Below are 26,660 nucleotides of genomic sequence, written 5' to 3'. Positions count from 1 at the left end.
TTTCTTCCTCCTGGCTAAAATTGGAAGTAGAACCTTTTCTAGAGTGTTGTTGGTCTAATATTGTGCATTAACTGTGGAACCCTGAGGAACAATGTGCAGCTCAGAGACCTGAAGCAGAAATAGCCTCCTAAACCAGACTACGGACTCTGGATGTACTGCTCAGAAGATGCTACTTTTTCACCATCATCTGCACAGATACGGTTGTTTGGGTGTCAGAAATCAGTAGAGAGGGCATTCATCAGAGAAGATCCAGTTCTCCCAGTCTTTAGGAGTCAGAGTTATGGACTTCTTTCTGAAAGCCAGTCTCTTCTCCTTCTGCAGTTTGACGAGTCACGGGGTGCATTGTCTCTTGTAGGCTTTCGATGCTCCAGTTAAATAACGATGTACAGAGCTCTGAAAAACATCATCTACAAAATTTTTCAACCTCTGACGGAGTCGGTGTCTTCTACCATCGACCTTTCTCATCAGATCCTTTGTTCTTGCAGTTTGTCCAGCTGGATGTCCTGAGCGAGGCGAGTCTCTGAAGGATCCTCCTTTGGTGGACCTTTGCCACCACTTCTACACCCAGAGGATCCTTCTGCCAAAGGCTTCAACTTCCTGCTCTGTTTTTCCCGTATTTCAAAGAGCAATGTCCTGTGATGTCAGACTCTGAAAGAGGAGCTTCTCCACTCTTACTCTGGGCCATGGGCACAACACTTCCAAAATTTGGTTTAATGCATTTTGGTCAAGCAAGAGATTCATCTACTGAGACCGGACAGTTCGAGCAGACCAACAACCAGACAGTACCTCATTGACTAGGCGGAACCCATTTTGGTGACAAACAATCAAACAAGTTGTTCAGTAGGGAGAACCAGCTTTTGGGACACGGTGTAGACTCTCTTCTAGTTCAAATCATAAACACCACACTCAGTAACTTTATTTCTTGGCAGTATTTTGTGACTTTACCGCAGTAAGAAGCACAGAATGTCAACTTAGGTTAAGTTAAACAGTAAGTTCTTTGGTAAAGTAGGTTAAAAATTACAATGAAACAGACAAAATTTATTTTTAATCCCTCTTTATTCTGCAAAACATGGAAAAACAGAAATGTGTTGAAGTTTCTGTCCTTTGTGAAGTCCAAGTCATCCACTTACGACCTGATACAGAAACCTGTCAACGAGCACTGAGGATACAGCGTAATTTCTAATTTTTAAATATATACTAACAGCTAATTTTACCTCTTAGTGATCCCAAGTCTGTTTCACATATTGTCCACCAAATTAACAAATCCAGAAATTCAATAGTAGAGTAGTAGTAGTAGGTGTGAAAACGCGAAGGAGAGAATCAAGGACGAGAAATAAAGGAGTTGTCAAAGCATTTCACATGGGAGGCTTTTCTTCAGACATACTGCAACACTTCTCAAACACACAAACTTCATGGCACACCAACACATCACTATCACATCTGTTTGTACTTGCTTCAAGCCTTTAGATGATACATCCATGCTGCTCTGGCTGCAAGAACAAAACAAGAAAAACTGGAAAGGACAGAAAATCAAAGAGGGAAAGAACACGATGCTGCTTATTCATTTCCTTATCCTGTGCTCTGGCAGCTTTGTCCCACTGAACCGTCACAATGAGCTATGCTTCAATGTAAATGTTTAAATTTTAAAGTACAGCCACCATCTATGTAGATCAGAGTCAGAATGGCTTCCTGGTTTCTTTCTGACCTCTGTATCAGAGGCCATGGAGCAGAGGTGGATAAGGAGGATGCAGGAAGGGATTTCAGCTTTAACATATCTACATACAGACTGTGAAAAGGTGGTGGCTAATACCTTTACAAGCACCACATTTCCATTAGAGTGTAAGGAAAGTGAGAAGGAACAGCTAAAACAGTGACTCAGCACTGAACACAGACAAGAACACCTCCAGTGTTGCTCTCTACAGGCCAGAACCTTCTGGCCAAACCTCAATAAATGATGTCAAAACTGATGTTTTCCAACAACTTTTAAAGGTAAAATACCTGCTGTGACATCACTAAAACCAGACGTTTTACTTGATTGGAGGTTTTAACTCAACAAGCAGCAATGCACAGTTTTCAGTCAATGTGTGTTAACATTTAGAAAAGAAAACCGTGTGGTAATCAGCAAATATTTCCCTTATTTAGATTTACACATTTGGTTGTTTGGTGATCAAGTAACAGCTTTTGAAATGTAACAATGTGCTTATGGAAGCTGGTGGTATAGGAACTGTGTTGTTGGCTTAGAACTTTAACACTGTGACAGCATGACGAGATGGTTGTTAAAGACCCTGAGGTAGCTACATTCTAAAAAAGGATAAACTACAGGAAGTGTTTCCAGCTGTTCATTTGTACAACGACAGAAGCAGAAAAAACCTGAAGTTGGGCACTATAAAGGATGCTGGGGACTTGAAACATCCTGTGCTTGAACACATAATACTGTAAAGATGTGGAGTGTCAGCATATTTCACTGGAGTGCTTTTTGACACTAAACTCTAACAGGAGGAAAAAAGGTCAACTAAATGGCTCAGTTTTGTTCACAGGTGTAAACAGATTGCAATTCACAGAGGTCAAAGAAGTGTAAAGGAGGCGTAATGTAATGTAATGAAGTGTAACAGACAAACCAAAGATCTGTGGAACCACTGACTGGGCTAACCCAGCCCTATGAAGCCAGTGTGAAGAGTTGCAGCAATGGACCACTGCTGCTACGTTGGGATGACGGCTCCATAAAGCAGACATTGACTAAACATTGTGTAGGATATGACTTTACACTGGAACTACATATTAGTCTGTTTGTGTTGTTGGGTTAGCAGTGGAAGGGAAAGTGTTGGAGAAAGGCACATCCTCTTTCCATAGGATAGAAAGTCATCATTCAGGAGCTGTTTACTGGGATGGAGGAAAAGAAAACATGAAAGCCAATGTCAATATTACTGCACTTTGTGAATACATTCAACTACATGCAATGTTTTTCTACATCCCTGGATCATATCTGAGCCTAAAGTAAAGTACAGTGGACATTAAAGGTAGGAATGTTGAGTTTAAAACACAGTGGGAAGTTGTACATCATGTCCACAGCCTGCTCTACCACAGTAGAAATAATTAAAGGCTCAGTACCTGTGCTGAAACTACTGCATTTGCATCCTAAGAAGACGCCGCCTACCCTGAGTAGCAGAGTTTAAAAAGAACATTAATTCTTTTATGCAGCCCCTCTGATCAAGTATAGCAGGAGTAAACATTGCTTTATATGTGGAGTTCAGCTGAAATGATGATTAAAATTAGTCTCCTACACATGGAATCAGCCTGAGAGATCAGTCAGACTAAAACGTTAGCTGGTACCTCAGAAACTGGGGCATCATCTTCGTCCGGGGCAGGGATGATCCTTCCAGTCATGGGGCCCACTCCCAGCACCTTGGGGCTCTTCTCTTCTTTAGGTGTTCCTTCTAGAACAACAACAATGTACTCTCTTTTGGGAATTTCTGCCTGAGTCTCCACTGGGGCTGCTGCTTCTTCCACCACGGCACCGGCTTCTTCTGCAGGAACAACGGCAACTACCTCCTCCACAGCAGTGGTGGTGACTGGTTCATCAACTAAAGCTGTGGCAACATCAGGCTTTACTGGTGCAGGGGCCTCCTCAACCACTGGAGCCTCCTCTACAACTGGTGCAGGGGCCTCCTCAACCACTGGGGCAGGGGCCTCAACAACTGCTTCAGGGGCCTCTTCAACCACTGGAGCCTCCTCAACCACTGTAGCCTCCTCAACAACTGGTGCAGGGGCCTCTTCAACCACTGTAGCCTCCTCAACAACTGGTGCAGGAGCCTCAACAACTGGTGCAGGGACCTCCTCAACCACTGTAGCCTCCTCAACAACTGGTGCAGGGACCTCCTCAACCACTGTAGCCTCCTCAACAACTGGTGCAGGGGCCTCTTCAACCACTGTAGCCTCCTCAACAACTGGTGCAGGGGCCTCTTCAACCACTGGAGCCTCCTCAACAACTGGTGCAGGGGCCTCTTCAACCACTGGAGCCTCCTCAACCACTGGTGCAGGGGCCTCTTCAACCACTGGAGCCTCCTCAACAACTGGTGCAGGGGCCTCTTCAACCACTGGAGCCTCCTCAACCACTGGAGCCTCCTCTACAACTGGTGCAGAGGCCTTTTCAACCACTGGAGCCTCCTCTACAACTGGTGCAGAGGCCTTTTCAACCACTGGAGCCTCCTCTACAACTGCTTCAGGGGCCTCCTCAACCACTGGAGCCTCCTCTACAACTGGTGCAGGGGCCTCAACAACTGCTGCAGGGACCTCCTCAACCACTGGAGCCTCCTCTACAACTGGTGCAGGGGCCTCAACAACTGCTGCAGGGACCTCCTCAACCACTGGAGCCTCCTCTACAACTGGTGCAGGGGCCTCAACAACTGGTGCAGGGACCTCCTCAACCACTGGAGCCTCCTCTACAACTGGTGCAGGGGCCTCTTCAACCACTGGAGCCTCCTCTACAACTGGTGCAGGGGCCACCTCAACCACTGGAGCCTCCTCTACAACTGGTGCAGGGGCCTCTTCAACCACTGGAGCCTCCTCTACAACTGGTGCAGGGGCCACTTCAACCACTGGAGCCTCCTCTACAACTGGTGCAGGGGCCACCTCAACCACTGGAGCCTCCTCAGCCACTGCCTGTTCTGTGGGTGTAGGTTCTACTGCTGGAACAGCCTCTTCTGCTACTTCAGGAGCCTCCTCAACTGGTGTAATTTCTTCAGTGGGCTTTGCTTCTGCTGCCAGAGGCTCATTTACAACTGGTGCTGATTCTTCACTGACTTCAGCTATCTTCGGTACCTCTAGCGAGGAGGCAGCTGCCATCAGAACTGCAACACAAAATCCAGCCATCCAAATGTCACTGATGCTCAAGTTATATTTTCCCACAGTTAACTCACAAGTTCAGATGGCCAGCCAGGGTAACAGTGGACAGCAGTGAATGTGAATGTCACAAGGGATACAAAGTGACCAGTAGAGTACTTCCATACAAGTAAAGGAACATTTCAGCTTTTGAAAAAGAAATACTTCAGAAAAAACTAAAACAAAAGCACATCTATTAATACTGTGCAATGTTGATGTGGGTGATATGCATTAATAATAGAGCGCATACAGGCAAGGATATCCAAATATTTCATGGTAAATATTGGCCAATATTTTCTTTACATTTTTAATTTTAAAAAGTTTATTATGAACTAAAATGATAATGTCTGCTCTTCAAAGGACAAAAGAGGTAACTGCTGGCATACAGATCATCTGATTAGCTATGTAACAACAGCTGAAGAGAATGTGACAGAACACACACAGAACATAACGCAAGACAAGAAGGTAGTTAATGAATGCAGGAGTCCCAGTGTCTGATGCAGGAAACAAGAAGTAAGAAAATGCAATAAAGAGCTGAGACTCATGAATACATGTGAGGAGGTGAAGCAAATGATTTCTACTCTGTGAAATACCTTGGGACAAAAAAAATAACAGCTGAAAAGTGAAACTGGAATGGACTGTGAGAAATGTAGAGACTCAGACGTTCCAGTAAAAATGACTCATGGCTAAATTAAAAGGACCAACTGAGACAAATTAAAGACGGCAGTAAACCTTTCTGGTTTGACAAAAGCTTTATTGTATGGCTCGATGAATTACTGTAAATTGTTAACATTGCTCATTACCCAGTTGTAAGCAAAATAAAAATCTGATCACGGTGGTGATGGGAAGCTATGGACTGACGGTAACAGTTCTCTGACCTTATCGTTTCTCTCACAGTTGAGGAAAAGAACACACCACAGCAGTTACAGAGTTTGTACAGAGTCTCATATCCATTTTGCGTTGCTGTAGGATTTACACAACTGGATGACAGCCTAAGGATAAACAGGGTCTCTCTGCTCTGTGACACCTGGACAAGCATTCCAACATTACAGAGGTTAATGCAAACAAATACAGTGTTCTGTTAAACCAGATAAGGTAGCATTAGGGGCTTCATAACAAAAAGGTTCCAATAATACGACAGCATTTGTCCCTGCTTGTTGTTTAGGTGGGTGTGGTAGGTTGAACCTGATAGGAATTAGAGTCAATCTGCATGAACTGCTGGAGTTTGTTTTCACAGAGTGATCACATTTATTTCACCCATAACTCACATAAAGAGCTCACTGCCACTGTGCAGCTGTAGATCACATGACCTGCTAACGTCTCCAGGCTCCGTGAGAATCTGTGATCTACGCTGCACAGTAGTAAACCCGCATTCTGACGTGAACAAACAAGCACACACTGCTGCCTTTTACAGCCACTCCAATAAATACACGAAAGATATAAGATATATTCAATAAACGAGGTGAACCCAGGGACCTGAGGAGAAGCAGCTAGCCTCTAGTGGTTCTAAAGACAGTGACTGTAATTTAGCAGTTGTTTTGTCCCCACTGCTGTGACGGAGGAAAGACCTGAGGCAGCTCGTTAAAGTGGTTTAGAAGTAGTCAAGTGTGTGTCTAGGTCTGCAGTGAATGTGTGGTAAGTCAAGCCTCGGAGGCAGCTGTCTCCTCCTCAGATGAAGTCGTACCATTGCTTTCAGGCTCCTCAGCAGCAGCAGCAGCTGGCTCAGCCACAGCCTCGGCAGCCTCCTCCACAGCTTCAGCTACTTGGGCCACTTCTTCTGCCACCGCCTCCACTTCCTGTGCAGCCTCAGCGACCGCTTCAGCAGCCTCGGCGATGACCTCAGCAGCCTCAGCGACCACTTCAGCAGCTTCCTCTACTACAGTCTCTGCCTCAGCGCCAACGGCCTCCTCTTCCTCCCCACCAGCCTCCTCAGCCGCCGCCTCCTCCTCCTCCTCTCCACCTGGAACACAGGTATCGACAGAAGGATGAACGATAGCAAAAGTACTCGTTTGAGTGCTCAGGTTGAGGATTGAATGTGCGTCCACACACATAAGTAATTTGAAAAGTGACATTACCGTTTTAAAATGCAAGAACCTTATAAGCTAATATTGTAAAATAAAAGCAGCGTTACACACGGTTATTAAATTATTGGTAGCTGGGTTTCCATCAAGGCTTCTTTTAACTATGAAAAATAGTCAATTGTTTGACAATAACAAAAGAAATGCTGTTATGGACATTCAAATATCGTAAAGCTGTCCCTTTCCATTAGCTAACAACGCAGAGAAAACTAATTTACATCTAATGAGGAATGAGCTTTGTGAATCTTGCACACTGGTCAGCCTGTATCTGATTCTACTCGTGCAGTGATTGTTATCCACTAAAATACGAACAGCTTGTGGCTTGTATTCAAGCAGCAGTCAAAAACAGTCATTCTAAACTATGCACGATCTGTTTAACTCTTACGTATTTATTCTCTAAAGAAGGCCAAAAGTAGGACAGTGGTGAGTAAGCCGTTAATTCTAAATGCATTGTGTAACAGCTGTATTCAGCTGGATGGAAACATAGCTACCAACTGCTTGCATTTCTCAGCACATTTTTTGCAGCAGTACAGGCAGATTCTGAGGTACTAGACATGCCACTCCACACCTTACCACGGCCTCACCTGAAGAAACCCAGAGGCAACACATTCACTACACAAAAAACATGCAAACTCAAAGACAGGGAGGACGACGGGAGGGAAGGGAGGGTAAAGGAGGAGGAGGGCAGTGCAGGTTCAGGTGCAGGGGAGGGGGGGGAAGTGCAATCTTTGTTCTTACCATCCAATTAACAAGCTATGAATTATCAGGAACTCTGAAAGTCAGTCCGACAGTGAGACAGACACAGACAGCCTAGCTAGGTTGTGCGTCTTTAATCTTTAACTCAGTTATTCCTCAAACATTTGCTCTACATTTTACCAGGAACAAACATATACCAAGCTGTGAGAGACAGGCCCAGAAATCTACCCAGACTTTGGAACGTAACCCTCGAGCATTGACTAGTCTGAGTGATATTAGCATCCATATTCACACGCTTGTATTCCATGAACGATGAGCAGAGTGCTAACACTTCAGTGTACCGGAATGGTTCTGTTGAGTTACAAAGGAGAACCCACACGTTTCTGTTTGAACTTTAACGATATCTTAAATGTACTTCAGCATAAAAGTAAGCTCTTGTTAGAAAGCCCTGACTGAATCCTGTCAGTAGAACTTGTGAGAAATGTTGTTCCCTTTAGCCAGTTTGGTAAAGCAGATGATCGTAAATACACTAACATCAAGGTGACCGAGTTCTCACTGCTACAGAGAAGACAGCAGTGAGAACAGAGCTCCAGCAGAATACTGATGGAATGCTATCACTCAGAATAGTGCATGCTAGTTTGTTAGCATGGATGACTTTTCTGTGTCCACTAAGTAGAAAGTGTTAAGCACAAAAAGGTAAAGTCTTCCACAAAAACAGAGCATTAACATTCATTAACAATAATATAGACAAAAGAAAATTCTGTCACAATAAATCTGTAATAGGTCCATTTGTCCTCTTCGTGGATTTATACATTAAAAGAATAAAACAAACAAAAAGACCAGTGTCCATGACAGTATAGTCCAGAGGTTTTAGGCTGAGTGGAGGAGGAAAGGAGGAGAGGGATTTTGTTTTCCTGTTCAGATCCAAAGAGTCCAGTTCTAGGACGATTATCCATGCGGTCACAGAGGACCTTAGCTTTAGCATTACACTGAAAAGAGTAAAGACACAGAGAGTTAGAGAGATAGGAAGAAGAACTCTGACTCTGTAAAAAGCCACAATTCATTCACACAGTGATGTTTGTGTCAGTCTAGATTCAACCACAGAGGCCAAGTGTGTGAATGTGGATCTATGGGCTGCTAGCGGTGCACTGGTGTTAAAGCCACCAGACTGTCTCACAGGAGGACCGATGTCTTTGAATGATTGGCAGTACCCATAACAAGCACTCACCTCCCTTGGTAGCATGACCTTTCATTGCCTTCACCACTCAATCATCGACAATGTATTTTGGCTTTTTGACAAAAATTTTTTTCTAGAAATGGACTCTTTCATGTCAAAGTAAAGAGACATTTCTACAAAGTAATGTCAATTAATTAAAAAAAACTGATTGCAGAAGTGTTCACCCTCACCTAAGTGAACACAGGTGCAGCCAGTTGGTGCTAGAAGTCTCACAGTGAAACGGAGATCATCTGTGAATGCGTTTTATTGACTGTACTATAAAGACACCTGGAGCTGGAAGGTCCAGTCACTGATGGATCAGTACTCCTGGAAGAACTACACCATGAAGACCAAAGAGCACTCTGTAAAAGTCAGGGGATGGATATCTTTGGCAGAACAGTTAAATCCATCATGAAGAAATGGAAGGAATTATGGCACATGCTCTCCCCAAAAAAGAGAAAGAGACCACCAAGACACATAAGACTTGTCTGGCAGAGTTACAAGCTTCAGCAGCTTAGATGAGAGACTGCTGCTAGTTCTCCACCAGTAAAGCTTTATAGCAGAGGGGCAAAGAAAAAGCCGCCGTTAAAAATGTTGATCTCAGACAGACTTTGCCACGAAGCATGCAGGAGACTGAAGTTAACTGGAAGGAGACTATTTGGTCTGAGGAGGCCAAAACTGAACTTTGTGGGCATTAGGCTGCCACCCCACCATGAAGCACGGTGGTGGTAGCATCATGATGTGGGGATGGTTTTTGGCAGTAGGCCCTGGCATAGAAACGTAGAGCATAAAATAAATACAGCAAAGTTTTGGGAAATACTAGGCATGATGCAACCTGCAGGAGAACTGTGACTCGGGAGAAGTTTTGTTTTCTAGCTAGACACTGACCAGAAGCATCAAGCCAAAGCTACACAGAAAAGGTTTCAAGACTGTGAAGTGAATCTTCTTGAGTCGCCGAGTCAGAGCTCAGATCTCAACCAAATAAGAACCTGTGGTTGGATGTGAAAGGAGCTGTTCATCTGGGATCAATGTGCTACGATTTATTCAAGTCTACACTTTCATTTAGCAGACGCTTTTATCCAAAGTGGCGTACATCTGAGAGTAGAAACAACTCAAGCATGGATCTCGTCAGGAGAAAACAGCCTGGAGAAGTGCTTTAAAACTAGCCGACAGTTCTGCAGATGTGCAAGGCTGACTGAGACCTTAACTGCAACTAAAGGTGGAACTACAAAACAGTGCTTTGAGGGGCTGAATACTTATGCAGCCACTTTCAAAGTGATTGACATTACTTGGTAGAATCCCATTTTCACTGTGACATTAAAGAAGGCAGCAGAGATACTTTTCATAGGCACTACATGTTCAGAATAAAACATATGCATCTTTATTTGCTTGTTTACTGTTTCTAACAAGAGGTATGAGGAACACAATGAAGAGTGAGAGGGAGGAAAGAGGGATGGAGTGGTATCAGAGGAGGGTCACCAAGCATTTTAGACAGTAGCCTAAAAACAGGTGGGGTTAGACGAGGTCACATAGGAGAGTTTATCACAGGTCGATAAACCAGGATACTCCTCACGTATACACATATTATACTTATCTTTGTTCTTTTATAGTATTCTAAGTGTGGTCACTGGAAACGAATCACATGTGGAAAAGCAACACAGCATCACTGAAGCTGCCTGTAGAAGCCTAACAGTACCGTCTAACCTCATTAAGGCTGAGGTGAGTCAGAGCTGACCCTCCCTCATCTCTTCATTAAAAACAGCTCCCACTTAATCAGCAGAGCTCAATAAAAGCCAGAGAACACTGCTGGCAGTGGATAGGACTGTATGTGTTCAGGCCTTTAGTCATTCTCCTGCTTTCTACTACACTTTGTGCATTTCTGGTACTCATGCAGCATTTCTTCACTTTCATGTGAACCTGAGCCTGCCCAAACATGAATACAAATGTGTTAAACAGCTGAGCTTTATTCAGCGATGCTCTGAGCTTCCTGATCATCAATCCTTTGTTTCAGAACCATGCCCAGTGCTTGGATCTCAAGTTCCTTTCTTGCAAATACCCCATTTGACTTTTTAGTTTCAACATTAAATGTTGAATTTCCCAGCATCTCTTCTTAGTTGTACATGGAACTGCCATTCCAGTCGTGAACCAAAGGCCACATATGAGTCATTCCATGTCAATTCAACAAATGCTTGTTGCACCACTTTCTCAGATCCTCCCAAAAAAATTTTTGGGCTTTATTTGGGTAATTTTATGAACAAATGCAAAGTATTATGGTTATAAACATACAGTATAAGCAGTAATGATCTAATCTAATACCCATAGTCAGTCCAAACTTAATCCTCGCCTATGATTTTAGGGTTTTAAACTACTAAAAAAAGCAATTTATACTCCTTTTACATGGTCAGAATTTTTTCCCCTTCCAAAACTTTTACCCTTCTGGTGAGAAAAGTATAGAAATGAATGAAAATAAAAAAATACTGGACTGTGGAATTTCCCAAAATATCCTTATTATTTCATGGGCGACTTTATTTTGGGTTTTTCATGCCTCTATTTTAGGACTTATTCTTGTGAAAAGACATTGAAAGAATGAATTTTCTTCTTTACTAATGAAAGTTGCATAAGGTAAAAGTTTTAAAACATTAAAATAAAGCTTATTTATTGATTTATAGGCTGTTGAACTCAGGTGTAGACCCAAAATAGCCTAACTTTAGGCATTAAAAAGTGCATGTGGGATACATGGTACGCGGTTCAAATTTTTTTTGGAGGAACTAGTATGTGTGAAGTATGTGTGAACTTACTTTCATATTTGTTTCTTGTGCCAAAGATGAGCAACTGCTGAATCAATTTACTATACATTTTGATCCTCGTTTTTGTTTTTAGGAACCATTTACATGACCAACTAAAGATGAAAGATGAATCTGAAGCATCAGCATCGTAGTATAAGTTACAAAGGGCATATCTGAAGTTAATTATTATATAGACATTGTTTTTTCTTTCATACAGTAACTGAATAAGAAGAAATGGCATCACTCCCAGACTGCATTCTCAGGACAGCCTCGGTATCGTATTTGACTTATCAGCTGAATTTGAAGATTTGCAAGTGAAATTCATGCACCCAAAAGGTCCCAGCAAGAAGTTCACATGGCCTAGAAAGGATGACGTAGTGTGGGTGCCTACAGCCCACATCCTCTGTCCAATCACTGCTCCTTCAACACGCCGTGGTGGACAGTACCACATATCTGGTGCAGATGATGGCCTGATTTCAGAGAAATTCAAGCAGTTCAAAGGACAGAAATAGTGGTGTGATAAGTTGGGGACAAATTACATGTTTTACATGGGACCTAAGGCAATATAACTCATTTTAACTGCAATATATTAGTTAGAATTCCTAAAAAAACGCCTATAAAACATAGTGCATTTCTTGGTTAAATTGGCCATGAAGGATTCAAGAAACAATGTTGATACTTCAGATATCAATTATTCGGATGTTTATTGTTATACAGACAAAGTTTCATGTTTCTACTCCATGTCCCACATTGGTTTCTGTGCCAATATATGTATGGTGTTTTTCAGTCTGTTTCATAAATAGGCATCGTTTTGAGGTCTAAGGAGACTAGCTAGCTCTTGGATATTTTTAGGTTAGAGAGAACTTTTAAGGTACTTTGAGATTTTTATAACATATGAACCTTGTTACTTATTAAAATTTGTGAAAAAAATGCCTAAATTCTTGAAAAATGCCATTTTCGCCAAATTTTTAAATTGCCCTGTACCACAGAGAAATGGGTATATTCATTCCAAATTTTTTTCCTGCTCTATTGTTAAGGTGTTTGAACCCTTCAGATCACTTGTAAGTCTATATCATCAGTCAGTTCCCAGTATTATCTTCCTAAATCAAGCCTTTCTACCTAACATATCAATTTCCGAGTGGAAAAATAGGGATTTAAATATTTTATAACTTAGCAAATAGCAATCATATGATGTTAAAACTTTGCAAGTAATCTATTCTTATGTTGGGATAGTTAAAAAAAAAGTTTGGAGATGATCAGAGGAGGTCATGCAACAAAATTTCCTCAGATTTGTTGAAATGAGATGGAATGACTCATATGCTTGTAAAGACCATGTAAAGAATGGAAGTCTAGAGTTTCCAGGGACCTCAGTAGCTCTGAACTGTCTATGCTCCAGGACTGATATGCTGCCACAGCTGGAGCTTTACACAAAATAAATGGAACAATGACAGTCACTCTATATTCTTCAGGAAAATGTGACATCATCAAGCAGAAGGTTGGGTCTTGAACACAGTTGGATGTTCTAACAAGGCACTGAGCCCAAACACACATCAAAAGTGGTAATGAAATGGAAATCAGGCTAGAATTAAGGTTTTAGACTGGTCTCGCCAAAGTCTTGACTTAAATCTCATTGAAAAAGTTGTGACTGATGAAGAAACAGGTCAGTGTCAGAAAGACGACACGTTTAGCTGAACTGTGAGGAGGAACACACCCAGAAGCCTGTGGATGACTTTAAACAGCGCCTCACTGAGGTGAGAATGGAAAAGGGACATGGAACTAGCTTTATTTAGCATTGCTGCATGTATATTCTTCACTCTGCAGATCTTGCAATATTACTAGAAAACCTGCAATAAATTTATAAAAGAACCAAAGCACATGATTCATTTTTTAAATTTCAGTGATTCATCACAGAAAATCAAGAGGTACAGGAATCACTGGAACTTCAAGACTGTCATGATCTTCATAGTCTTTACAAGGGCATGGAAACATTTCTTCAGAATGTGTTGTCAGCCTTCATATCTCTATCTTCCTCTATGTTTAAAGCATTTCTCACGGTTGGACGTCTAATCCTGAAACAATAACTGGCAAAATAGAAAGTGAGTACCATAGTCATGACAATGTCTCACAACTAGCTCTTCAGTGAGGACAGTGAACATATTAGCAACACAACCAAGCCCATGCTGACATTTGTCTGAAACGAGGCCAAATTTTCAGTGAGCATTCAGAGAGTTCTCAGGCAGTGATCATGAATAAAAGCAGGTAATGAAAGATGAAACAACTCACCCTCTTCTTCATCCCTGTCTGCAAACAAACAAACATCCCAGTTAGAGTCACACAGAAACAACAGTTTATAGCCAACTGAACTGAGAAGAACTTTATTAGGTACAGCTGACAGAAGCAGGAAAGCTGATGTGTACATTATTACATTTACTGACACAGAAACAGGTGACATTAGTGACCAGTAAGGAAACCTATTTCAGTTTATTTCTTCTCATTCCACATGCCAGTCATAGCTGGCCTTGGATGTGTATATTCACAAAGAATAACGGTAAAATAGAGGCTTCGTTTGAAAATCCAAAACTGATAAAACAGAATTTACCATAACCAGGGTTTATCCTCCACAGAGCATGAATGAAGCACCTGAGCTGTTCATTAAACATGCTTGTGTACTAATAAACTAAAGCCCTGAGAATAACTAAGATGTTTCAATAATCTGTCCTATAGAAATCTGTTTATTGGATGCAATGAAAACCAGTTTGAACAGAAAATCTTGATGCCAAATAGCTTAGATCATACAGATTGATCTCTTTCTATACATTAGTGACAATGCTGCTGCTGCTTTGGGCACACTATTCTGTTCTGTTCAGAACAAACACACTAATCTACATCTACAACAGAACAAACTAATCTACATCTACAACAGAACAAACTAATGTACATCTACAACAGAACAAACTAATGTACATCTACAACAGAACAAACTAATGTACATCTACAACAGAACAAACTAATCTACATCTACAACAGAACAAACTAATCTACATCTACAACAGAACAAACTAATGTACATCTACAACAGAACAAACTAATCTACATCTACAACAGAACAAACTAATCTACATCTACAACAGAACAAACTAATGTACATCTACAACAGAACAAACTAATCTACATCTACAACAGAACAAACTAATCTACATCTACAACACAACAAACTAATCTACATCTACAACAGAACAAACTAATCTACATCTACAACACAACAAACTAATCTACATCTACAACACAACAAACTAATGTACATCTACAACACAACAAACTAATCTACATCTACAACAGAACAAACAAACATCCAACTATCTGAGAGGGGAAAAGTGTGAATGTTAGGGAGGGTTGATGCTACATTTATCCAGAAGTTCTGACCAGCACAGACTGAGTAAATTACTAATGTAAGCATTTCAGCAGAATCAATCTACCAGTCTTGATTTGATACAAAATGCATTTCGTCTTTGTCGATTTCTGGGCAATAAATGAGCAAAGGAACATTATAAAATATGGGAAAGCTCCTTATGTAAAGCACAGGACACTGGAACACAATTAAATGGGAATCTCTACAGCGGTAGAATGTGAGTCTGTCCCAGCTGGCAGACAAACACTCACATTCATTAGAATCACCAGTTATTAACCTCAGCATGTTTGTGGACTGTGGGAGGAAGCTGGAGAACCTGGAGAAAAGCCACACATGTACAGGAGAACACGGAGACTCCATGCAGGAAGATCCCAGGAAGGCCGGGCAGTGAACCTGGGACCTTCTAGCTGTGAGGTGACAGTGCTAACCACTGTTCCACCGTGCAGCCCTGCTCATTCACATGTTAGACCCTTCAGAAAAACGCGGGCTAAAATCCTTGATTATGCGAATAAATATGCGGGGTTTTTATGCCATTTTATGCGGGGAAATTGTGGAAAGTTGCAAAGTATGCGAATAGTTGTGAAATATGCAAAAAGATGCGAAATATGTAAGAACTGGGAAACAAAGGTGGTTCTCCTACATCCTGTTACTAGGCGACCACTAAGTTGTTGTTTGAGTCCTTTGTGTTCAGCAAACCTTTTGCTGTGCTTCGTCGTGGAGAAGTGCTGCAACACGGTTGATTTTCTTCGGTGCTCCAGAACGATGTTGTACGGGGTGCAAAAAAGTTCCCCCCTCACTTTCATGCAGTAAATCTGGGTACTGCTTTGCCTGGTTTCTGGCTGAAATATTCGCAGGTAAATGTGATCTTTGAGCATTCACCATTCTTGTTTTTCGTCTCTGAGCACTGTTGCCAACTCCTCAGTAAGGAAAGTCGCTGTTGGCTGTCCTAGAAGTCGCTAAATGATGTCATCTCCTAATTTGCATATTCCCCAGTTTACATGTAATTCTAATCAACGTTGTAGGAGAGAGGGATAACGTTGTGGAAGAGACCAAAAAGTGAGTATAAAACACCCAAAATATGTTTTTGTACTGGAGGCTAAATGCTGTGGTTTATTTTAGTATGACAGTGAAGAAACATTTTCATTTATATCCCGCTCTGTAAGTCTGGATGGGATCTGTAGTGACTTTGTGCATGCACGATTCACCTGCCGTCTGGAGGGATGTGTCCTCTAATCAGACACTGGGACTGCTGTGGGGTTACTGGACTGACAGCCTGTGCTCTGGGAGGGGGAGAAGCTCACAGTTAGCTTAGCCACGCTAGACCCAGGTCTGAAGACACAAGGGTCTAGGCACGCTCGACAGGGAGGGAGGCGGGCTAAAAGGTTGTCTATCAAATCACTCTGTAGCAATTGGGTAGGTATACAACCAATCAGCACAACGAATAGGCTCCTAGAGCGCTGGAAATCAGAGGATGCGGGAGTTTGGTGAAGCCTTATTTATACAGTCAATGGGTAAAGCTCAAGTATATTACAGACATGTTAACAGAAAGATTATTCAGAGTTGGTGCTAATGGAGCTCAACGACTGTTGTCGTTTTTGTTGTCGACCCTGGCAGAGAATTAAATTCGTTGCCGTGGGTTGTCTAGTGCGGCTAGGCTATCTCACAGCAGCACCTGCTGCTTGTTGAGGACAGTAGCTGCAGAATGATCCCAGTTTTCCTGTCAGTCTCCAAAACGCCAGAAAAAGTCGCTAGATTTGTCGCTAGACGCTTTTGACAAAAAAAGTTGCTAGGACGCTTTGGAAAGTCGCTAGATTTACCGAGAAAGTCGCTAAGTTGGCAACACTGGCGCTGCGCTCCGCATCAGCTCGTGCTTCTAGTGTGTGAATGAACTGATGACGTCAGGCCGGGCGTCACATAAAAACTCACAACTCCATTTATATCGGTTATAGTTTTCTCATTTTATGTGGAAATTGTGAAATCAAGCGGGACCCGCATATTTCTCTTTTATTCATGGAAATGTGAGATTCTTGTGGGGATTATGCGCTGTTTTGTGGGGATTATGCGACCTTTTGGGAAATAATTGACCCCCGCATAATCAGCGGCATTTTGGTGATTAATGCGGGAATTCATGCGATCGCATAATCACGTTTTTCTGGAGGGTCTAACATATGAGTGAAAACTAATGTGTAAGCATTTGAATCTTGATGCTGAGGTTGGCAGATACCTGATTGTCTACTACCAGTTTTCAGTAGTCCTACAGGGACTCAGTGTTTGTGTAAACCTACCAGAGAGGCAGGAGTTCTCCTGCTGCTGGCTTCAAATCAGCTTTCCCCGTTAAACTTCCATTCATGCTTCATTAATAAATTAAGTTTATCAACCTACCAATGTTTAAAGAGAACCTTTAATGTTAGAATCAAGCAGTTAGAGCGGTTTTATCAGGTTCATATGTATGCAGAACCTTAAATCCACCTTTAGACTACGGTAACTTCAGGTCTTCTGGCTAACTTCCAACCACATCAGCGGATCATCAGCTCAGTTCTTCCTGTCATCTAACCCTAACCAAAGGAAACAAACACCATGAAGACGCTCCATCCACTAATGAAGACCATTAAATATGAAGCAAGCTCAACACAGCAGCAGCTTTCTTTTCTGTCTTAGTTTTTCATGAAACTACCATTTACAGGGCTGGAACATACTACGGCCTTTATTCTGCTTTTTCCTGAATACTGTCTCAGTTTTTGAACCCTTTAATAAAATGGAAATTGGAAACATTACAACATAGGAGAAGTATTTAATGATTACTTTTCCTACAGATACTGAGATGCTGGACACAGAACAGTTTGGGCATTTTAACTAACAAAGGCTCTGATTTTATTGGTTTTATGTAAACTGTTGTTGAATACTTCTCTGTATATTTCTTTTGCGTACTGATCATCTGTGGAGTCTACCGAACATACTCATAGGAAATGGTCAGTAAACTTCATTTCTAAAGCACTTTTCACAGAAAAAATTCACAAAGTGCTTCACAATACAAAGCAAAATGGCAATAATATAAAACAACACATAAAATACACAAAACAACATGATACTAAAATATAGCCACCAACCATTTCATCAACCAAAGTTTGTCTAAATAATGGTGTTTTCAGCTGACTTTTAAAAGTCGACTGAATCAGCCAGACGCAAGGACCGCGGTAAAGCATTCCAAAGGCGAGGAGCAACAGACTGGAATGCCAGATCACAGTTTTGCAGCGCGTCTTTGGCACCGTCAGAAACTTTTGTTCGGAGGATCTGAGTGACCGACAAGACGTGTAAGGAATTAAAAGATCACAAAATTTTAAAATCAATCTGAAATTTCACCGGTAGCCAGTGTAAGGCAGCTAAAATAGGAGTAAAATAGGCTCCTGTTAAAAGCCTCGCCGCAGCATTCTGAACCATTTGAAGACGGTTCAAAGAGCTCTAGTTAAGACACATAAATAGAGTTGCAGTAGTCTAATTGCGAGGAAATAAAAGCGTGGATGATCAACTCAAGGTCTGGGCTGGATAGCATATTCTTAATTTGAGCAATATTTCGCAGGTGGAAAAAACTATTTTTTACCAGCTGCCTAAAATGGACCTCCATAGACATGGATTTATCAAAGAACACCCCAAGATTTCTGATGATCGACTGGACCGTGGAGCTCAGAGCCCCAAGGTGGAGTTAGATATGAGGGATTTTATCATCGGGGCAATGATCAACGTTTCAGTTCTTTGAGCATTCAGCTGAAGATGATGATCTGTTAGCCACTCACGAACAGCAGACAACCATCCAACAAACTGTTCAATTTGCTAAACGCAAAAAGAGCAGTACAGCCGAATGTCATCGGATCAGATCACTTCTTTAATGTAGGGTAGGTCTTTCCCAAATAAAATAATGTACCGAGTACAGAATTAAATTCTCTGTAGTTCTCGTCTAACACATTGTTCATAAAAGACAGGGCCAGGACAGCCGGCTCTGAAGGTGTGTGGCTTTAAGCTGCTCAGACTGCCGGATGGAATCAGTGTGAAGTGGACAGCTATGCTTAGGCTCTGCTTTTGTCAGCTTTTGAGTCGTGACACTTCCTGAATGCTGCAGTAAGCAGCAGATAAGCTGGGACTGACCACAGCTCTTTGTTTGGGATCACTTCAGTGTTTTTGCTCACTGTGCAGCACACTAACCAAGGCCTTTTCTGGCTAAAGGGGGTTTATAACAAAAGAACTACACACATTGTGGTTGATGTTCTTATAATCAACCTGTAAAAGGATGAGATTATGCTAATGAAAAGTGGATGACTGGCATGCTAAATGTTTAGTATTCAGCATTTACTACATCAGGAGCACATGATGGAGACATCGCTGTATGGTTTGTTCATTTGTTTGAATTCTTCATTAAGTTGTTTAAACCTTTATTCAGCACCAGGAGCTGTCCACACAACGGCCCATTAAATAAACACAACCACACAGAGTGCACAACAAGGCTTAGCATTAGCTCAGGATACCGATGGTCGTCTGCAGCACCAACACGGTCATTTTTATGACGCGTCTAAAACTTGTCTCAGCTAACTGCTAGCATGCTTCAAACTGTTGCCCCTGTAGACCTATAAACGGAGCATCGTAGTACAAATCACAGAGCACTCAGTAGCAGACAGACATGAGCTTTCAGCACACAAAGGGAAGGCAGTGGAAGAGATCCTGTCTGAGCATCACTAGTTTACCAGGAAGTCTGTGAGAAGTGAAGTGGCAGATGTGGAATACTTACTCTTAGGTGGCCAGGGTTTAGGTACCCACTCCGTCTTTGGTCTGGCCTTGAGCTCTGCAATGCGATCATTAAACCTCTCATGATCTGAGATCACAGTGTTGTACGCCTGTGGAGGAAGCAAACGGTCTGACTGAGACTTCTGCTAAGCTCCGATTCCTGAAAACAACTGTTCCATTTTGTACTTCGTGGGTCCAGCTTGGATAGTTGAAGCCTTTGTGGAGAACATCTTAGTGTGTTGAAGCTAATATGACCCGATAGAAACAACACTACTTACATATGTCACAGAAACAACGAAGGCTCCACCACACAGCAGGGCGTACACGATGTTCTCTCCAGAACCACCAGGAACCGAAGACATCGGCCGCCGCTGGACGACTAGACGAGGTTAAAAGATCACACATTAGAGCCTTCACAAACCTGACATGAATCATTGAAGAACATATATGACTTTCCTTAATTTAAGCTTTTTTACAGTTCTCTCAGGGGTTAAACTATTGATTTTGAAACAAAACTGTAATTACAAACAATTCAATTTGACAACTGCCAAGACTGCCTTTAGGACACATGTTCTGCAGGGCATCTGACCCGGGTTTAAAGTGTCTGTTTGGGGTTTTTGTTGTTGCTTTGTCAAGTTTTACAAGTACATGCCATTCTCCTTGTGTGACAGTCACATTTTTGATAGTAGCTCAGCTGGTGATGTCCATGTAAAGTTTATTACACAGAATATAATAAACTAAAGCTTGACTTTATATGAACATGACTGTTCAAAAGCTGGGGTTCGTCCAGACAATTCCATGTTTTCCATAAAACTCCCTCTTTTATCCATGTGCTAACATAACTACACAAGGGTTTTCTAACCATCAATGAGCCTTTCAGCACCATTAGCTAACACAATGTAGCATTAGAACACAGGAGTGATGGTTGGTGGAAATGTTCCTCTGTACCCCTATGGAGATATTCCATTAAAAATCAGACGTTTACAGCTACAATAGTCATTTACCGCATTAACTATGTCTACACTGGATTTATCATTCATTTAATGATTGGTTATCAATGCCATCTGAAAAGTTTCAGTTAATTTTTATCTCCAAAGTGTTCAGCACTAGTTCTTACTTGGACCTCCCAGTATTTTAGAGGAGGGTGGAGAAGGGACAGAAAAGGAAAATCTGTGGGAATGAAGACCTTCAGTCATCACACATGTACATAAATTGCTCAGTTTGCGTGTGTTCCTGCTGTCAGTAGCACGGGGCAGACTCTGGTTCTAAACAGTAGTACTTCAGAAAAGCCTTTGCCTTACTGTGTAAAGTGACTGTGGTTACTTCTAATTTTATACTATACATAAAAAATTGAAGAGAAGAGCGCACCCTACGGCGCTCCACTGACTCCTCTGACTGGATTTGCCTCACCTGGTCAGTATCAGACAGGTGTTTGACAATCTAAATAGAATATCTTTAAATAATGACAATAAAGAATATTCTATCTTATTCCATTTAGATTTCCAAACACCTGTCTGATACTGAGCAGGTGAGGCGCTGTGCTCCACACCGCTGAACAGAAAAGGGATCGTTCATTCTCTCAATGTTCTGACAGCCGGTTTAAAAATGTATTAGCAAACCTTTGTTTCACTTTGGCTCATTCCCTGATGCAAACCCAGGAAAAAATAAGCAGGCAAACAGTTTACTACAAGAAAACTTGGACCAGAGTCGGCCCATCAGCTTTCACTTAAACCACGAGACAAAGACCCACACCTCCAACAAACGTGAAGTTCAAGCTGAACAACTTTTACATGTGAAGTGAACGTGGCACAAAGAGGACTCACTTCTGACAAAGATTCTCCTGCAGAGAGGAACTTTAGGAACTCCAGCAAAATAATAATGATTTTTAAAAATGGAATCAGTTTTTTTACTTGTAGCTTAATTTGATCAAGGATTAGATAGATTTTTGTTTGTCAAATGGTCAGAAACAAAAGCAAAAAGCTGACATTTCTGTGGAAAAAGGTCACACAGACTTTACAGCACACTGACAGATTATTCTGAGTGGTGTCCACGGTTGTCCACGTCCCTGAAGACCTTCTGATGAACGGTAACACTGTAAAGCAAACACTGAAATGATCAGCCTTGGCCTCATGTCCACTGTCCAGGGCATTAAAGTCCTCATATTCTCAGGAGCTAATCCTGTCCCCTGGCCTCTGACCCGACTCCCTGCAGCCTGTTATTTATACCTGCTAATCCGCTCCTCTGAAGGTGGGTGGGGTAAGGTGGGAAAAACTCCCGACAGGTGAGGGGGCTCAGGTCAGGAAGTCAGGATGAGCCCCTGATACCAGTGGAGTGGAGAAAGTGTGGTGGACTGTCCTGTGATGTGTGAGGTCCAGCAGGAGGGAGGACACCCTCTGAGCCGTCCTGGAACAGCAGCAGACAGCTTCAGCAGCACCGGGCACTCACATTCACTGCAAGTCACCGAAAATGGCGACATGAGGCGGTGAGCGTGACCGTGGACTGACCTGAGCTCCCACGCACCGTGGAGGATGAAGGGGGACGCAGAGGACAAATTCTCCGTTTACCAGTCCCGGTGGAGTCCCGGTACCTGAGCGGAGGACCGGAGCTTCGCCCACCCACCGGCTCGTGGAGCGCGTGCCTCAGCTCTTTACATTAGACTACCGTCACACGCGCACACCACGTGACTGACAGAGGCAACCATGTTTCCACGCAATCCGCAGACCAATGAAGGTCACATCCACGCACCACACGGACACGCTGCGCATTAGTAGTATTTTAAGAAAAGGAAGAGTCAAACAGCTCAGGAGACACGCGTGTTTCTGTGTCCGTGGAAGAGGAGGAGAGAAGAAGCTGCTCTGCTTTAAGCACCAACACATTACTAACATGTTACTAACATGTTTTCTACCGGTGTGGAAAGAAGCCTCCAAACAGCAGGTCCCAGATCAGAAGGGGAGGATGGATTACTGCCGCTTCTCTGCACATCTCTCTGTGTAGGTGAACTAAAAGTACCAACTAAATATCTCATAATAGCCAGCTGAACCCCTTCAGGTCATCTCCAGCTAAAAAGCCGAGTTGACCTTCACGGCAGCCATTGTCATCCAGAGTTTGGATGCAGCTCTGCAGAGAAACCCGCATGAGGACAGAGTGTACTATTCCACCATGAGGAGCCCCTGAAAGCCCAGCTCGGTTGTGTTTCCATGTCTGTTAGCTGCAGGGTGACACTCACCATCCTGGGGCAACCTGTAGGCTGCTCTCCGTACCAGAGGCCCACACCTCTGCCAGGCCGCTCTGCAGGAAAACATCGCTGCTCTCCGGGCTACGATCACACTGCCTCCGCCGACGCTGGATGAATGGCTGCTGAGTCTGGGAGGAGAAGCGTGAAGAAGGCGGAGGACGGACCTGCCCTCTGTTGCACAACTGTGCAATAGTATGTGTGCAGTGCCTCTGTATGAGGGCTGATTGATGCCCAGAAGGACGCTGGAAATGCCCTGTATGAGAGGTGAGTAGTGCTGGAGTGAGGTAGAGGTAGGCGTAAACTAACCGTGACGTCACCCGTTGGTTTCAACAGCGAGAAAATGAAGCCCGGATTTTGCTACTTCCTGGTCGCCGTTTTGGATTTTTTGGAGCCAGTGACGTAAAAAGCGTCATCAAACAGACTGGACCGGAGAGCAACTAGGGGCAGGATTGGCTGAGGACTCTCTTATCCCGCCCACATTTTACCGCAGAGGCTTCTGTTGCTGTCCATCAAGTACAGCCACGCCCCCTGGCTCCGCCAACTTTAACGATTTATTTAAAATTCAGTATTGATTTATTTTAAGATCGGCCACCTGATCTCTCATTTTGACCATGAAAACTAACGGAAAAAATCCTGAGCTGTAGAACATCAGTCTATCAAATTTTATTTTTTCCAAAAGTGAATTGGGGTCTATGGAGAAAAAGCTTTTTGGAGCCAACCCTAGCGGACGGCGTGATATTGCAAGTTTTTGACACTTCCAGGTTGGCTTCAATTCTGGAGCCAGATGCTACATCCATCTTTATATACAGTCTATGGGTAGAGGACGACATGCAGCTGTATGAGGGGCGAGTAGTGCCACCCAGGGAGATTATTACCACAAAAGATGCAAAAACACCACTAAAGGACTCAAAATTACCACAAAACGATTCAGAATTAACAGTAAAAGACACAACTTTACCACTAAAAGACGCAAAATTACCTCAAAAAGACACAAAATTGCCAGAAAAAGACTCAAAATTACCAGAAAAAGACACAAAATTGCAAGAATAAGATGCAAAATGACTGAAAAATGATTCAAAATGACCAGAAAAAGACACATAATGACCAAAAAATGATGGAAAATTACCACAAAAAGACACAAAATTGACAGAATAAGACACAAAATTACCAGAGAAAGACACAAAATTACCAGAATAAGATGCAAAATGACTGAAAATGATTCAAAATGACCAGAAAAAAGCTCAAAATTACCAGAAAAAGATACAAAATTGCAAGAATAAGATGCAAAATGACTGAAAAATGATTCAAAATGACCAGAAAAAGACTCAAAATTACCAGAAAAAGACACAAAATTGCAAGAATAAGATGCAAAATGACTGAAAAATGATTCAAAATGACCAGAAAAAGACACATAATGACCAAAAAATGATGGAAAATTACCACAAAAAGACACAAAATTGACAGAATAAGACACAAAATTACCAGAATAAGATGCAAAATGACTAAAAAATGATTCAAAATGACCAGAAAAAGACACATAATGACCAGAAAACAATGGAAAATTACCAGAAAGAGACACAAAATTACCAGAAAAAGGAAAAACTTCCAAAAAAGATGCAAAATCACCCCAATAAGAGCGTCCAATCTGGCCTGCGCAATGACTTTGGAAAGTCTAGAAAGTCAACCTTCAGACCGGTAGAAACATCAGACATCCCGGCTTGGTACCAAATTTTCTCATTTGTTATGAAAACCGTTCAGTTAGAAGTATTTCTGAAAGCATTTGAAGTGAGAAATAAGCTGTTGATTCTGTCCTGGTTCTAGTTCAATGACAGCTTGTTTGGATGTTTAATGAAAGTTTCTTGATGTGTTGCAGTGGAATTTTCTTCAGACGTAACAGAAGCCGCGTCGCCATGGGAACAAGTACCCAGAGTTCCAGAGAGAAGGCTGACGTCACGCTCCGCTTTGTGCCTTGCACTTTTATTCTAGTAGCCAAAGCAGACCACAGCAGTAACGATGGCAGACTACCGTGTTGGGCTTGTGCTGCTGAGTCTACTGCAATGGTTGAATTCCTCCAGTAAAATGTGCATGTGTTGCACCATTACTGCAGTCAGGTGTTCAGCCCACGTCTACATCAGACCTACTTCTCCTGGGTGTGGTCATGTGGGATGTTCTTCTGCAAAGTTACAGCTACCTGCCTGGCATGCACACTGCAGCGTTTTCAGTCCTTCCAGTGTTTATTTTCACCCAACAAGGTAAAGGAAATACTTTGGTGTTTTTGGGTGAAGCGTTTGTCTGCTTTGTCTGTGGCTCAGCTTTTTCCCATGGTCCATCAGACTCCTGAGCTCAAAACACCTGAAACCTGAACACAAAGGGTCGCTGTTAAAGGGAACTTCAGTTTTTTTCAACCTGGGGTCTGTTTCCATTTGTCTTTTCATACATGTGAGTGATGAAGAAATTAATTTTCAACATAGCTCCAGTATTTAGCCAGTCAGGCAGCTTAGCAGCTCAGCTAGCAGCTTGGCTAGTGAAAAGTATGGGGTAACTTGCCCCCCCCCCGCGTCAAAGTCCGCCCGAAATCGTGCGATAGCTCGCGCCAAAACCAGTGTTTTGGCCTGAGCTATCCCGCGATTTCGTGAGCAAGATTTGCTTTCTAGCGTCCTGAGCTTTGGATACAGACCACAACAAAGAGCGATCGCCAGGTAATGTGGAGGTTTTCATTCACTTCTCATCTCTAGTATGTTGTGGGACACTCATTGAGACTATCTGAGCCGGTCAGTGTGGGGCAAAAGCACGTTAGGGCGGACTTTGACGCGGGGGGGCAAGTTGCCCCATACTTTTCGCTAGCTGAGCTGCTAAGCTGCCTGCCTGGCTAAATACTGGAGCTATGTTGAAAATTCATTTCTCCATCACTCACATGTATGAAAAGACATATGAAAACAGACCCCAGGCTGAAAAAAACCGAAGTTCCCCTTTAATGGTTCAAATGCTGCTTCTGTGCAGTCTCCTGACCATATTTATTCTGTTTTATTGGTTTTTATTTCATTTCCTTCCCACACTGTATACATCAATATAGTCTTCTTTTATAAGTACGTTTGATTTCATTGTTTATTGTTGTCATTTCATGACTCATAGCTTGGTATCAATGTACCGTCCAGTGGCAGCTTTCTGTGTTTTCATCATGCCCCGTGTGTGATGCCATGTTTTGTTTTGTTTGTTTTTTTTAACTTATTTTGAACTGGTTTGTGTAATTATTTGTTTTTATGTGAACATGTATTTTATTGTTCTTTTGTAAACTTTTGTTATTTTATGATGTTATATATTTTGACTTTTATATTTAAAGGCCCATCTAGGGACAAGAGTTGGAAACTAGCATTTGCTATAAACTGCAGCACATCAGATTCATGCTAAGTAATGGAACTATGTTAAACTGCATCGTCCCTATCAAATAAATAAATTCAATTCAACAATAAAACTATTCTATTCTACTCGTGCTCCTCTGGCCAACAACATCAGGTTGGGAGACATCCCTCCTCTCTGCTACTGCATGTCAGGTATTTTTGTCATCATCATTAAAGCATGCTGGCAGAAA

The 26,660-nt window shown here is 42.3% G+C and overlaps 1 protein-coding gene and 1 long non-coding RNA gene across 51 annotated transcripts; one reads left to right on the top strand and one right to left on the bottom strand.

The window, feature by feature from the left end:
* Positions 1 to 1,037: 1,037 nt before the first annotated feature.
* mgarpa (mitochondria localized glutamic acid rich protein a) lies at positions 1,038 to 23,322 on the bottom strand. Of its 50 annotated transcripts, none has more exons than XM_051954086.1 (10): positions 23,063 to 23,321; positions 20,115 to 20,215; positions 19,841 to 19,946; positions 13,938 to 13,955; positions 6,563 to 6,838; positions 4,519 to 4,847; positions 4,417 to 4,476; positions 3,331 to 4,332; positions 3,109 to 3,155; positions 1,038 to 2,880 (listed from the first exon to the last, which is right to left on the bottom strand). In XM_051954086.1, exons 1-9 carry the CDS (start codon positions 23,136 to 23,138, stop codon positions 3,120 to 3,122), a joined length of 2,004 nt encoding a protein of 667 aa, XP_051810046.1. In that variant the 5' UTR covers positions 23,139 to 23,321; the 3' UTR covers positions 1,038 to 2,880; positions 3,109 to 3,119. The 50 variants fall into 50 exon arrangements, with proteins under 50 accessions (XP_051810046.1, XP_051810050.1, XP_051810052.1 ...); XM_051954090.1 differs by having other exon boundaries at positions 3,331 to 4,119; positions 4,204 to 4,269; positions 4,354 to 4,847; positions 23,063 to 23,320; XM_051954092.1 differs by having other exon boundaries at positions 3,331 to 4,269; positions 23,063 to 23,320.
* Positions 23,213 to 26,660, top strand: LOC127535677 (uncharacterized). Its single transcript, XR_007944528.1, has 2 exons — positions 23,213 to 23,335; positions 24,945 to 26,660. It is a non-coding gene; the product is annotated as an uncharacterized LOC127535677 (long non-coding RNA).

Source organism: Acanthochromis polyacanthus, chromosome 10 (assembly GCF_021347895.1).
Source record: "Acanthochromis polyacanthus isolate Apoly-LR-REF ecotype Palm Island chromosome 10, KAUST_Apoly_ChrSc, whole genome shotgun sequence".
NCBI lineage: Eukaryota > Metazoa > Chordata > Actinopteri > Pomacentridae > Acanthochromis > Acanthochromis polyacanthus.
This window is presented reverse-complemented; position numbering and strand designations above follow the sequence as displayed.